The sequence below is a fragment of the Panthera onca genome, chromosome D3, assembly GCF_046562875.1.
Source record: "Panthera onca isolate mPanOnc1 chromosome D3, mPanOnc1 haplotype 2, whole genome shotgun sequence".
NCBI lineage: Eukaryota > Metazoa > Chordata > Mammalia > Carnivora > Felidae > Panthera > Panthera onca.
This window is the reverse complement of record NC_138350.1, coordinates 70,715,195-70,728,876: the sequence shown is the minus strand read 5'-3', so window position 1 is coordinate 70,728,876 and position 13,682 is coordinate 70,715,195. Positions and strand designations below refer to the sequence as shown.

The 13,682-nt window shown below is 42.1% G+C and overlaps 1 protein-coding gene across 2 annotated transcripts in view; it reads right to left on the bottom strand.

The window, feature by feature from the left end:
• DCC (DCC netrin 1 receptor) overlaps positions 1-13,405 on the bottom strand; it is a 1,134,523-nt gene extending 1,121,118 nt beyond the window's left edge. For both annotated transcript variants that reach the window (XM_078435224.2, XM_078435225.2), the window contains exon 1: positions 12,566-13,405. In XM_078435224.2, coding sequence (XP_078291350.1) covers positions 12,566-12,656 — 91 coding nt within the window. In that variant the 5' untranslated portion in view covers positions 12,657-13,405. The remainder of the gene's footprint in view (positions 1-12,565) is intronic.
• Between the last annotated feature and the right edge of the window lie 277 nt (positions 13,406-13,682).

Sequence of the window (13,682 nt, the reverse complement as noted above, 5' to 3'; positions counted from 1 at the left end):
AGACCAGCTCCTGAAGTCAAAGCTCCCCAAAGAGGCTTCAAAGTAACTAAAACTCACCTAGTCTGGCTGGAGCATTTTCCCCATTGACTAGATTTTTACAAAGAAATAGAGCAAGAGTACTTTCCCCACTGTATTTTCAGTCTCCTAGGGCAGTGTTTCCCAGTCACCAGAGATTCTAATTTACTAGGTCTGGGTGTGGCCTAAGTTTCTGCATTTCTTTCACAAGCTTCCTGGAGTTGCAAATGCTGCCGTCCACGGATCACACTTTGAAGAGCAAGGCCCGAGGATACTGTTTCTCAAACTTGGCTGCCCTTTGGAACCACCTAAGATTTAATAACTTCTTATATGTTAGGCCTCATCTCTAAGAGTCTAAGTTAATTGGTAAGACCTAGGGCTGGGCATTGATATGCAGCCAAGTTGACAGCCTCTCCTCCAGAAAGAAGACCTTTGGGACAAATTATACCTAGCGCTACACATTAACCAAGCAAGCACTAACTTCCAAAAGTTCATGCTGAGTGGATGCCAGAATCAATGAGTCTGCAGGAAATGGATGTGGTTACTCAGAGAGAGCCAATGGAGGAGGTTAATTTGGATGAGGAATCCACACACGGTGTTACATGGCACCAGATTTGAGCAGTACTGTGCTGTGTCACGTCTAACTCAGCTGAACTTGTTAGCCTCTAACTGCAGCAAAGGCATGGACCACGGCCTGCTAAACCCTGGCCCACTAAACAAAGCATGGGCTGGATTTCAAAACTGCTGTTGAGAGTCTATCATATTTTATTTCTACGTCTTTGAAATCTTCAACTACAACAATAAAACTGAGGTGGGTTTTAGGGTGGCCTGCCCATGTCTGTGAAATTTTCTATTTATAAAGACAATCCCAGCATAAACCTAGCTCATATTAAGATAACACTTAAAGTAGCATTTACAGAACACCTATTGTTGGGATTACACTAGTTATTTTGTGTCTAACTGTTGAAGTGATTTATGCCCAACTTAAAGTTGGAAAAGAGAGGTTGCCTTTGTCTCCATTTCACAGATAGGGAGATCAAGGTCAAGTCCACTCACCAGCATGCTTTTCTCCCTATGTTGCACTACCTCTCATCATGACCAAAGACCACACACAGGGCTGTGCAGTGACTCGTTTGCAACTTGCGGCAGTAGAGGAAATGTTGCAAGCTCAGTCACATCTATATGAGCTGTAACTTAAAGCCAAGAGAACACTCAGGGCGCGTGGGTGGCTCAGTCAGTTAAGCGTCTAACTTCGGCTCAGATCATGATCTCACAGTCTGTGAGTCTGAGCCCCACATCAGGCCCTGTGCAGGCAGCTCGCAGCCTGTTTCAGATTCTGTGTCTCCCTCTCTCTCTGCTCTTCCCTGCTTGCACTCTCTCTCTCTCAAAAATAAATAAACGTTTAAAAAAAAGCCAAGAGAACACACATCCATGTTTTTAAGAAATAATATTGGTGAGAAAACGTATACGAAAGGAGCATAGTGAGAAAATAATCTGAAAAAAAAAATCTTAGGTTCAGTTCTTTTTAATTCACCAAGAGTGATGAAGCACACAACTGAAAGGAGGCCATAGTGAAAGAAGTTTCCTCATGCTGTTCTTACCTGCACAGAACAGGTAAAGTTCTGTTTCCCTCTGCAGAGTCATAGCTTTCCAAGTGAAAGTAGCCTGTTACACATGCTTATCGATAATCACCTGCATTTGCTAGTCTTTTATACTTTTCTAAATACCTTTCCTTTATTGCATTAGTTACGTCCACACAACCCCATAAGGTATTTCTAGACACATAGGATAGGTTCATAAACTCTTATTTGATCATAAGAAAATCAGGGCAAAGATTGCCTAAGTAATTTGCTTATTTTTTTTAATGTCTATTTATTCTGAGGGAGAGAGAGACAGAGTACAAGGAGGAGAGGGGCAGAGAGCAAGGGAGACGCAGAATCTGAAGCAGGCTCCAGGCTCTGAGCTGTCAGCACACAGCCTGACGCAGGGCTCGAACTCACAAACTGCGAGATCGTGACCTGACCCAAAGTGGGAGGCTTAACTGACTAAGCCATTCAGGCACCCCTACTTACGTTTTTAAATGTTTATGCTGAGATTAGAAAAAGGTCTTTGTCGTGAACTCATTTCAATCCATTCAACCAGTATATTGAGTATGAGAGAGGGGATCCAAAAGTGTTGTCCAGCCTCGGCTATGCCATTAAAATGCTTAGTTCTCCTGGCCCTGGATAGACTGATCTTCCTTGAATTCACTATGCTTCCTCCCACCAAAGGGTCTTTGCACTCACTTTTCTTACCTACCATTCTCTTCCCTGCCCTTCTCAAACATCCCCTCTTTAAGCTAACTCATTCTTCAGATGTCAACTACAACTTTCTCAGGGAAGGCTTCTTTGATATACAGTCTGAGTCACTCACCTACAAAACTTTTTTGTTTTTGCTTTTCCAAAGTCTTATCTCATTTGCAACTGTGGATTATTATATTTATTTGGTTAGCATTTCCATTCAGTAGGCTCAAAACTCCATCACCGCCTTAGCACAGTGCCAGGCATAGACTCAATAAATAAAGGAGGAGAAGGTCATGGAAGCCTGGGGATGTATTTATAGCAATAGGCTGTCTGATCTACCAAGAATACCTCTGATATCTTCATTCTTAGCATGCCTATAGCTTGGTTTAAATGTGAGTGGCAACTTTTTACCCTCCCTCCTTTTTATTTTTGTTTTCTTTTGTTTTGGCCAACCTAAAAATACAAAGAGGAATCAATTGGCTCTGTCAGCCCATCTGGCGAATATAAATATATTAATGCTATAATGCATAAACAAGGTAGTTAATATTTTTCAGAGTCTGCCCCATTTTGCTTGTGCTTCTTTTTTTAATGAGTACATCATTCTGCCTTGTATAGTATTTAGCTACGTCTGTGCCTGTCATACCCATTTGATGATAAACCCGTGAGGGCAGAAACACATTTAAGACTTTCTGTTAATTCTCTGTAAGCTATAGAAAATGCTTAGTAACTATTATCTTGAATCAACTTCTTTTATTTTTAAAGTTAATTTATTATTTTGAGAGAGAGGGGCAGAGGCAGAGTGAGAGGAAAGAGAGAATCCCAAGCAGGCTCTGCACTGTCAGCACAGAGCCCAGTTCACGACTCAAACACATGAACTGGGACTTATGACCTGAGCCGAAATCAAGAGAGATACTTAACCAGCTGTTTCACCCAGATGCCCCTTGAATCAACTTCTTGATCTTATTTGATCCTTATGATACCTCAATGATTTTGTTAGGCACCGATAGTCCTATCTGACAAATGAGAACATAAATTTGAAGGGAGACAAATGTGTGTTCACAGAATGGTTATATAATAGGTAAAATACTATGCTAAATCTGTACTTTCTAATATATGACTCAGGACAGCCTACTTAGAACAGAACATTAAATTGGGGGGCCCTTGATTACCAGGAAGATATAAACAAACTAGAGGGAGTTCAGGTAAGAAAAATAAACATGATCAAGCTTCTGAAGGGGTAGGAAGAAAGACTAAATAAACAAAGTATTTAATAGTCTTGCTAAATAAAGACTAAGAAGGGAACCCAAGAATTACTTGAGGCTAGAACTACCTAACAGGCTTCCCCATGGAAGAGGCAGAGTATCACTGACAAGGAGAAACAGGGACCAGGGAGCTGAGTGACAGGAGCAATGGGAAGCATATTGAGAACAGGATTATCTAGGATGGAGTGCAAAATAAATTTTTAACATTAAGAATTTATATGCTGCTGAAAAGTTTCCCAAGGGAAACAGGGAGATCATCCCTGGAGATGTCTCAAACCAGAGAGAAAAAATAACTAGAAATTGTCCTGCAGGGAACAACCTCGCCCAGACATTAGACATGAAAGGGAAAGCTTTGCAGATTTTCTAATTTATATTCTTCTGGGATCCCATGAGGCTGAGAAAAGATATGGCAACAATGGATTGGGAACTCTGGGTCCAGAGGGTCTGCTCAGATGTCTCAGCCTTCGTGCACATCTCTAATGAGTCAACACAGAGGAAACACACCAGCAAAGCCACTGCTAGCATATCTATTGCCTCATTTCATCCAGAGCCCTTCATTAGCTGCCCCATGGGAACAGATGAAACAATTATGAACCCAAACAAAACTCGGGAGGTACAAGAGCATGGATGTTGTTTGAAAGCCACAGTCACATATGTAACAATCATCCTGGGTCTACGTATTTTACCCTACTAGAAACATACCCAAATTCAAATGGTCAGACCAAGGATTTTAACTTGGACTTCATATCTGTTCTTGTAACTATGCAATTCAGTTGTGTTTAGGTTTCATGATATTCAGGGAATTGGTCATCAAATTAAGCCTGGCACCCCGGCATCCTGCTTCCTTGTAAGTGATATGTTACAAAGACATAACAAACAGAATAAAGCAGGATACTGACAAGGCAAGAGCTGCTCTAGATAACCAATAATTCTACAGTGGCTAAGGATTTGTTTTTCATTTGGAAGGTGTTTAAGGAAAGTCTGTGCTAAAATAAGCATGACACAGTATCAGGCCACAACATGATACTACTAAAAGTCAGACTACTGATAACATCTATCTATGCCTAAATGCAAACGGTTGCTTAGTAGGAAAAGCAGAATAACTACCGATAATATTGATACCTCCAAAGTAAATGGTTGTTCAGTTCTGGAGAAACAGAATCATAGAATTATCTTGCTGAGACTATAAATGGCCACTAAATTTATGGGGGGGGGGGGGGGAGGGAATGCTCATCTTATTATTAATCAGGGAAATGCAAATTAAAGCCACATTGAGATTCTAATTCACATCCACCAGATGAGGGCAAATTAAAGACATGACAATACTAAATACTGGTGGAGACATGGAGCAAAGGGGATTTTCCTATGCTCCTTGTGGGAGTTTCAATAGATGAAACTCGTCACTGCCTCCAAAAAGTAAAGATGGCCTTTCTATGACTTAGGTGTCCTTTGTATGTCCCTCCTCCTATATATGCACCCTAGACATGATAGCAAATTTGTTCTTGAGGACACATAGAAGAAGGCTCATAACAGCATTACCGGCAATAATAAAATACTTCTCAAAAGTCCATCGATGGTAAATTAAATAAGGTATGATTAATATTGTGGAATATTATAAGGCAAAGAAAGTGACTGAAATACCACATTATGCACCCTCATATGAGTCTCAAATACTTAATGTTTATCAAAAATGCAAATCAGAGAATACACACGTTACATTTACTTCATAAGAGTTAAGTACAAGCAAAACAAAATAACATGGTAAAGATGCATGCATATGCAGCAAATACATAAAGAAGGCAAGAAACTAACATAAAATTAAGAAAATTGCTGGTGGGTACATGGGTTATTTCATTATAATTACTGTTATCACGATCATCAGCATATTATTAATTATAGCAAGCACTGTTTGTATAGTGTAGTTCATAATAAACCACATAACGTTGAAACTAGTAACATAACTAAAAGTTATGAAGTCTACACTCTCATTTAACAGGGAAAAACATGTTGTATAAAGAAAATTGGTAACCAAAGTAATATCGGATTTCAGAAATGTTACAAACCCATTAGTTAAAACAATTAGCTCTTTTTTCCTCTAGTGAGGGACTCAGATCCTGATTTAGAGTCTCTTTTACTTTAGACACAACTGCAACAAAACTCAGTCCCCTATGTCTTAGCAAATCAAAAGTAGAAAAGAAAAGGACTATTTTGAAGAAATCTTATAACAGGAAGAAGTTCCACCTAGACACAAACAAATGGATAAAATGCATTTTATAAATCAGGAATAAAACTATGAAGAAAACAAAGGCAGCAGCCCATGGCCACTTCACAGAAAAATAAACAGCCCTCTATGATGTAATATCTTCAGAAATCACTGCTATAATATCAGATGATATAATAACTGAGTCACAGTGATGCCTTGGATCCATTAAAGAAAGATTAAATTCTGTCCTACATTCCTAAAAGACAGCTAAGTGAGTAAAGAGTTGTTAAAGACTATGGAAAAGTAAGTAAATCCAAAAATGTTGGCATTTAACAAGAAACCTCTGCTACTAAGAAAACTGACTTGATTAAATAATATTTATGTTAATTGTTTAACTCCTTAGTTCTCTTATAAAAATTTAAAAGCATATTTAAGAATATTTTAGATATTAGAATAATGTTGGTACTATTAGCCCTGTTAGGTCAAAATGCACTAATGAGTTGGTATTTTCATTAGATTGCATCATAAAGATTAATTCAGTGGAACATTTCTGTCCTAGATACTCTCAAGAGGAGCCTTGTAGCAAGAACCAATCTTTAAAGGAGGAGCAAAGGACAAGGGCAAAATGCCCAAATTGCAACACGTACTCTTGTTAAGTCCCATCAGTCACAAGTGATATAAAGAGGCTTCCTCCCTGGAAACTGCTAGATGACTGAGCAAGTAAGAAGTCACAGAATGTGGATGTGTAAAATTAAGCTAAAGTACATCATGAAAATAAGAAGTAAGTTATAGGCACTGGGCTCATGGAATTTAGCAGAGAAGAGAAACTTTCCCACTCAAGTCAGGTCATAATAATAGACCTTAAAAATATGATCAATAAATACGGAATGATTTGTGTGTTTTCTGGTTGAACTTTCCCCCCAAGAAATGAAATCTGTGAATAATATGGATGTTTGGAGCTATTTATAAAAAGCAACATGTACTAGCCTTACCATTGGCAAATTACCATCAATAGTGAAAAAGAAGGAATACTTAATTGTACACATTACTATATATTTCTAAATCTTATCACCAGTGTTCAGGCATTTTTAAACCACTAAGGAAAACATATTTGCTAAACAATTGAGTGAAAGGGGCCTGGTTTGTTAACCTTAGGCTAAAATTTGTCAAAGAACTTTAAAGCACTATTGTAATTTTGATCATCAATCAGCCAACCTATATTTCTGCTGTTAGTATGGTGTTAAACCAGAGAAATAGAAGATAAGGAATCAGAACTCCACTGTGGGAGGAAGCAAAAGTGTGGTTATAAATTGTGCTGTAATTTACCTGAGTGCTGCAATTATAAAGGTGTATAATAATTTACACTTTATTTTTTGCTATTACCCACTTGGCATATGTAACATGTAATTTTATCTTGCACTTTTTTTTTAATTGGTCTACAGGGAAAATAGTCTGGATTGTTCATCCTGTCTTATTGACACGCTTAACATGTGCTTTACTTAAGGTCTTGGTTTGAAGAAAAAGATCTTAAATGCTTTGGGGCAGTGGCATGCTACGGCTATTATAATACCATTAAGAAATGCTTTGACCTCAGATAAGTAGTAACTTTAAAGAAAATGAAATTTACATTATTCCAACCCGGTAACAGTCTCCTGAAAACACAGCATGCCCCGGTTGGCACAACCTACTGTTTTCTAGTATGCACTCCTATATCTTCTTAATGTTGATGAGCTCTAGAACTCCAATAATACTGGCTGAGAGGCTACTAGTCAGAGTCTCCTACGGTAAGAGCACTACTTAGCTGTCTTCAGAGTACAGCTTAACTCTCCACTAAAAGAAACACTCATGAAAATTTAAAAATTCGTTTTCAAGGCAATCCTCATGACCTTGCAAAGTATAATACAGCATGTTAAGCACCGTGCCTGTGGATCTGGGGCCTGGATTCATGGTAACAAAGGTTCTCCTGAGTTGAAGCAAGAGAGGCAGTATTGATGCCTTACAGTTGCAAGAGGAGAACTACAATTCTTACAGACAGGCTGGAGAGAAGCAAGGGGCCCACTAGCAGGCAGCATGGAGAGCAAGTGGCCAGGCAGTACATTCATATTTAATTCAGTGTGTTTCAATCAAGAGCTAGTGAGATCCCAGGCTATGACTCATTAAGGCATAACTGTTGTGACAATTCATGAAACTCTTAATCCTCCTCTGGAGCATCATAATGAAAAAACAGGGAGAATAAAAGAGAAGATTCCACGTTTACATTTTATGAATTGTAAAGGCATATAGTATTTATCAATCTACATTAGGGATTACAGTATGTTTCCAGAACCAAGTGACTTCTTATCTTTAGTTAGTCAAATAATTCTCACTGAGCTTATGCCATTATTCTTTTTATATAGGCAAACTAAGATTTCCTGAAATTTACATATATAGCTCATCTAAGAGATTATCATATGAGGTAGATTAATCCTCAAAAATGTACCATTTGAGCTAGTAGCTGTGAAACAAACACCACAACAAAGCAATGTGTTCCTAACTTGATACAAGTTCCTGAGAGTGATACAGGCCATATATACCAAAAGCGGGAAGATCTATATAACCAGGTAAGAAGAGCTCACTCACTAGGGAAATCACAGTGGTTTCCAGAAGTGTCTTTATGTAATTAGCGCTATTTTAATTCAGCCTAACGTCACACATCTAAAAAGGAGGCATATGGAAGTTAGAAATCCCCTTCTCTTTGTGTATGTATGATTGTGTTTTACTTTAAGAAAATGCCAGAAACTACTACACTCTTTTCTAACAGAGTTACCCTGGCCGGTAGAAGCATGAGGAGAAAGTCTGACATGCAAAGTTTACGGTGGCAAATTTTCCAAAGCATATTTGCTTTAAAATATAATCTCGGGACCCAGTCTGCCTTGGAAAGAAATATGCTGTTCAGAAACGTCAGCACTGCCTGTAAACATGTGGCACCACCGAAAGATAAGAAGTGTTTTGGTTGAGACCTCAGGGTTTAAATCAGGGCTTGTTTCCAAAGGAGGGAGATGGTACCAGATGACCCTGGTGTGCGCAGTGGAAACCATTCTAGGAGCAAATCACATGCATTTGGAAATCTTAGATTATTGGATGCATGAAAGCAGAAACGCAAGCCAGAGAGGGAAAAAAATCCTTCTCATAAAAGATGCTTTGGAGAATAGAGTGCTGGGATTCCCCTGAAATATGCAGTGTCATTCATTCCCACTCCAGAAATTAAAAATACCCCCTTCCACCCAAAAGTTACCTCCCCAAATCTCTTGTCCAAGTGTCCCATTTCTGAGAAAACCATACTATAGCCTGCAAATACTCTGTACTCCCCAAGAAACTTTCAGCAGGGCTTCATTCAGGAATTTAGATAGGATTAAGGCTCTTCCTCTTCAATGAAAACAATAAGGAAGTTTGCTGAGAGGTTAACTTGCCAAAGAATAAATGTAAGTCATACACACTGAGAAGTTATAAATCTCTCCTCAGAAAAAAATGCCTATCAGCAGCTCAAGCCAGCCCAGCTTTTAAGAGCATTAAAGCAAATGCACTAAGCCTAATATATTCACATATAACACATGTGGTGGCTGTTTCACATGCTTCATAACTCAGAGGGTAACGGCTGCTGTGTGGAAAATGGAAGCTGTGACAGGTTGCTGGCGATTTATACCGCCACACTCACAGAAGAGTGGACACCCAGGCCATCCAGGCACCCTCAGGTGCTGTCATGCTTCACTCAACAGCAAACCTAGATGGGGCATCTGATCTGCTATGGTTGGGGGATTAGAAGGGTTGATACTGGAGGCAGCAAAGCCTCATTTCATCATGTCCAAACTATATAGACTCTCATAAATTGTTTTCAATGGAACGTAACACAAACATAAATATGAAAAATTAATTAACATGTATATATGCTATTGCATTCATTAACATCGAACATCTAAAGTTTTCATCTCATCTGAGGTCCCAAGACTCTACTTAGTACCTCTGCTTGTGGCTCAAGTCAAATATATAAGGAGGTGGCATCTTACAAAAGCCACGTGAAAAGCCACCACCCTCCTCCAGCACCTCGTCCCCATCCTATGCCAATACTGTTCAGAGATGCCCTTTGTTATGTCACAGTGATTTCATAAAATCTACAGCAGTTTTGGACTCTATCTAGGAAGTGGGAAAATATCCAGGGCTATTGTGTTAGTCTCCATAATCCTTTGTTACTAATCAACAAAGTCTTTGAAACATCCTGCTGAATGAGAATTTCACTTATCAGTAAACTAGACATTTGGCCTTATTAAGGGCACCTCCTACTGGTCCTTTCATGGAGTGAACTGTGCTTTCTTCAGCATTAATCCCCTTCTATGTTCCTGAAGAGGGGAAACTGCTACTAAGAGAAAGAGGAGAAACAGACTAACCTAACGAGCAAAGACCAGAGTGATGTGAATTAGCAATATCCCAAAACTGCACCATCTACTTTCCTGGGGCATGAGCAAAATGCATCACAATTCATTTGTACATAACAGCAACAATTTAGAAGTACAGACTAGCTTAAAGATTTAGACCCGCAAGCCTATCCACAGGCATATCCCTTTGTATATGTATATTTTTGTCTGCCTTTGCAAGCATACACTTGTCTGTTGAAGTGAGGTTGAAATTAAAATAAAGCAGTAATACTGTACAGCCCCAACTCTCTATATAAGAAACTTCAATAAATGGGAAGAGAATATTTAACTAATTTAAATCTTTGTAAAACATATACAAATCTCTATTCATTTATCCCCACCCTTGCCAAAGCCACTTGGGTAATGGCTTTACAATATTTTAGTGTAACTGACAAAACGTCATTGTCCATTTTTGCACACCTTTGTCTAATGCAATGTTTTCAGCCAAGGCATTTCAGGCCCAGCCTGGCAGACTTTCCATCTAGGAAGGATGACCCCTCTAAACTTCCCCTCTCCTTCTGTGGGGGCGTCCCAAACTGCCTGCGAGAGCGCAACTCTTGTCTTCTGTGCACAAGGGTCCTCCTGCAGCAGCCTCTAGCGTCTAGTGAGGAGGGAATTTTAAAAAGACACCTATTCATTACAGCGAGATGCCCCCCCGCCCACCTTCAGAGGGAGTAATTGCTGAGGACAAAGCTCTGGGAGCTGGGAGAGAGGAGCTAGGGAGGAGGGGACCGGCCTAGAGGGAGGAAGGGAGGGAGCGCGCGGGCTGCCTGTCGGCAGATGCGGCTGTGAGCGTGCGCGCGCGCGCGTACACACACACACACACACACACACACACACACACACTTACCCCTGCGTGTACACACACACACACTCACCCCTCGCGCTTGCTCACTCTGTCTGGCCAACCCCCTCCCCGCACCCCCCCCCCCCCACACACACACGCACACACACGCGCGCACACACACTCCTCACTCTCGCTCGGCTCCTTCTGTCAGGCCAAACGAAGGTGAGGAGTCCGGTTGGTGAGGTTGCGCAGATTCCTGCTTGAGTGTGGCAGAGCCAGGATTTGGGGAGCGTTCAGCTGGCCCCGTGCTTGACTGAATCCCTAGCCGACGGGAGAGGCGCATTCACCACTGGGTTCGCAACCCTGGGCCTGGCAGCGCTTAGCAGAACAAGAAAGCTGGAGCTGCAGGCTCCCGGGAGGCAGGGGGCTTTGCTGTGATTTACATTACATTCCGGGTTAATTTCCAAGGCGTGGGTTGAGGGCTCTTACTGGACGCCTGGCCCCAGCCTGAGGCTCCTTTCCTTTTTGATAAAGAAAAGGGAAAAGGTAGTTTCCAAAGGGATTTGAATGCTCACCGGCTGCTCTCCCCTCCTTCTCTGCCGAGTCCATCTCCTGTACCCCAGTGCCTATCTACACTTGTGGTGAGGCCCGACAAAAAGAATGGACATCATAATGAGTCATTTTGCTCTTTTTTTTTTCTGGCCATGGAAGCCCCCAGCTCCCTTTTAGGAGACTGCAGCAGCCCTGAGCATCCCTCTCTGCTAGAACCCAATCCAATCCCCAAACAGTTTTGACATTTTTAATTAGAAACTCTGCTTGCCAAATGTCAGGGCCAGGGGGCTGGTTCCCCAGAATATCAATTATTTGGAGTTTGGAAGTATCCTGGAGATATATGGAGACTTAGCTTGCTAACTGCATTCACCGTTAAAATAAAATACAATAAAATAAAACATGCCTCCCGCCTCCTGGCAACTCCGTTCCTCTTTGGGCACCACCGTCCTTTCCTCCAAAGTGCCCAAACACGTTAGCTGTCCCCTTCTCAGTTCTTAATCACCAGGGCTGAAAATCCAAACCTGAGTCACACAGAAGCACATTCTCAGCCCCACCATCTACATTCCACACTGACTTCCTCACAGCACCCCCCACGACCTCCCCTACTTGGTCCTGTTGCCCCAATTCTCCTTCTTGGTAGGTTTCCAAGGCTTTAAGGATCCAACCCAATTCCTTTCAACGACATCCCCATCGCCTGCCTCCTCCCTGCCCCAGCCAGTCAGCTCTCCAAAACAACTCAAGTATTTGCAAAACGAAAGATGCAAGAAGCACCAGATTTAAAAGAGCAAAGGGGCACCCCTCTCCCCAATCGCCAACATCCTCCGCTCCCCCCCCCCCGGGTGGGGGGGGGGGGGGAGTCTTCCAGTCTTTTATCATCTGTGAGGAAATGGGGAGGAAAGCGAGCACAGATCATCTTGCTCTTTCTTCCACTACCCCAATTCTAATACTCCCCAGATGAAATAAGGAAAGGGGGGCATGGGGGGCAGTGGAGGAGAATAAAGGAAAGAACCTCTTACCGGTGACTTGAAGATGTGCGCTGAGCAGGGAAGCTCCGAAGAGTACAAAAGCCAGCTTGGGTACCCAAACACATCCAAGACTATTCTCCATATTTCAGCCAACACCTTCGGGGCCGGAGGTCCTGGGCAGTGGCGGCACTCACACACATGCACTCACACACGCATGCACACATGCACACACACGCGCCGAGCCCCTTCGGCTTCCTCCTCCTCCTCCTCCTCCTCGTCCTCTTCCTCCACCTCTTTCTCCACCTCCCCTGTGCCTCTTCTGCCTCTTTGCTCGTCCACTGACAGAATCAGCAGCAAAAGGAGGCAGCGAAAAGTTCCATTCGGTCCAAGAGATGCCAAGCTCCGGTAAAACCTTAGAAAACTAACTCAATGAGACAGAGGGAGGAAGAAGAGGGAAAACCGCTCTCCACGGGGTTCTTGAGTCATCAATAAAGAGAATATCCAGAAGGGACCAAGAGGAGATAGAAAGCAATCCTGTGGCGGGGCTGTGCATTAAAAGGTCGAGGCTGGTTCCCTGTCCAAGGCTGGATAAAGTTGAAAAAGCAAAATCCGCAGGAGATCTGGGGATGCTGTTTGTTTTTCCTCCAAGAGCCGAGGGGACCCGGGGAGGAGAGGCAGGGGTCTGCGGGGTGGAGCGCTCTCACTTGTTACTGGGGTGTCCGCCAGCGGTGTGTGAGGTGGGAGTTGGAGCCGTACTATCCATTGATCCAGAGAAGTGGAGGGCTGGAAGGGAAAATGTGGAGACTGGAGGGAAACGCACCGGATCAGGCAAAGACTCCACGGGAAGGGGGTGGGGGCAGAGAGATGACGGTGAAGGGAAAAAAGAGCGGTCGGAGGAGGCTTCCAGCAGCTGCCTTTGCCTGGTCTACATATCAATGAGCAGGGATGCCCTCTGTGGGCAAAGCGTGGGAAGTCACTTTTGTCAATGGAGCCTGCGAATATGCTGAGTGTCTGGGGTTTTTCAGCTATCCCTTTTGACACTCAACCTTTGGGAAATGATTGTTATTTGACTGTAAAACCAAGACAGGTGTTTAAACTGGGTCAGAGGGCCAGGGCATTTCCTTTTCTGCTTTCAGCATTATTTAAAATAGAAATTTTCATCTGGAAA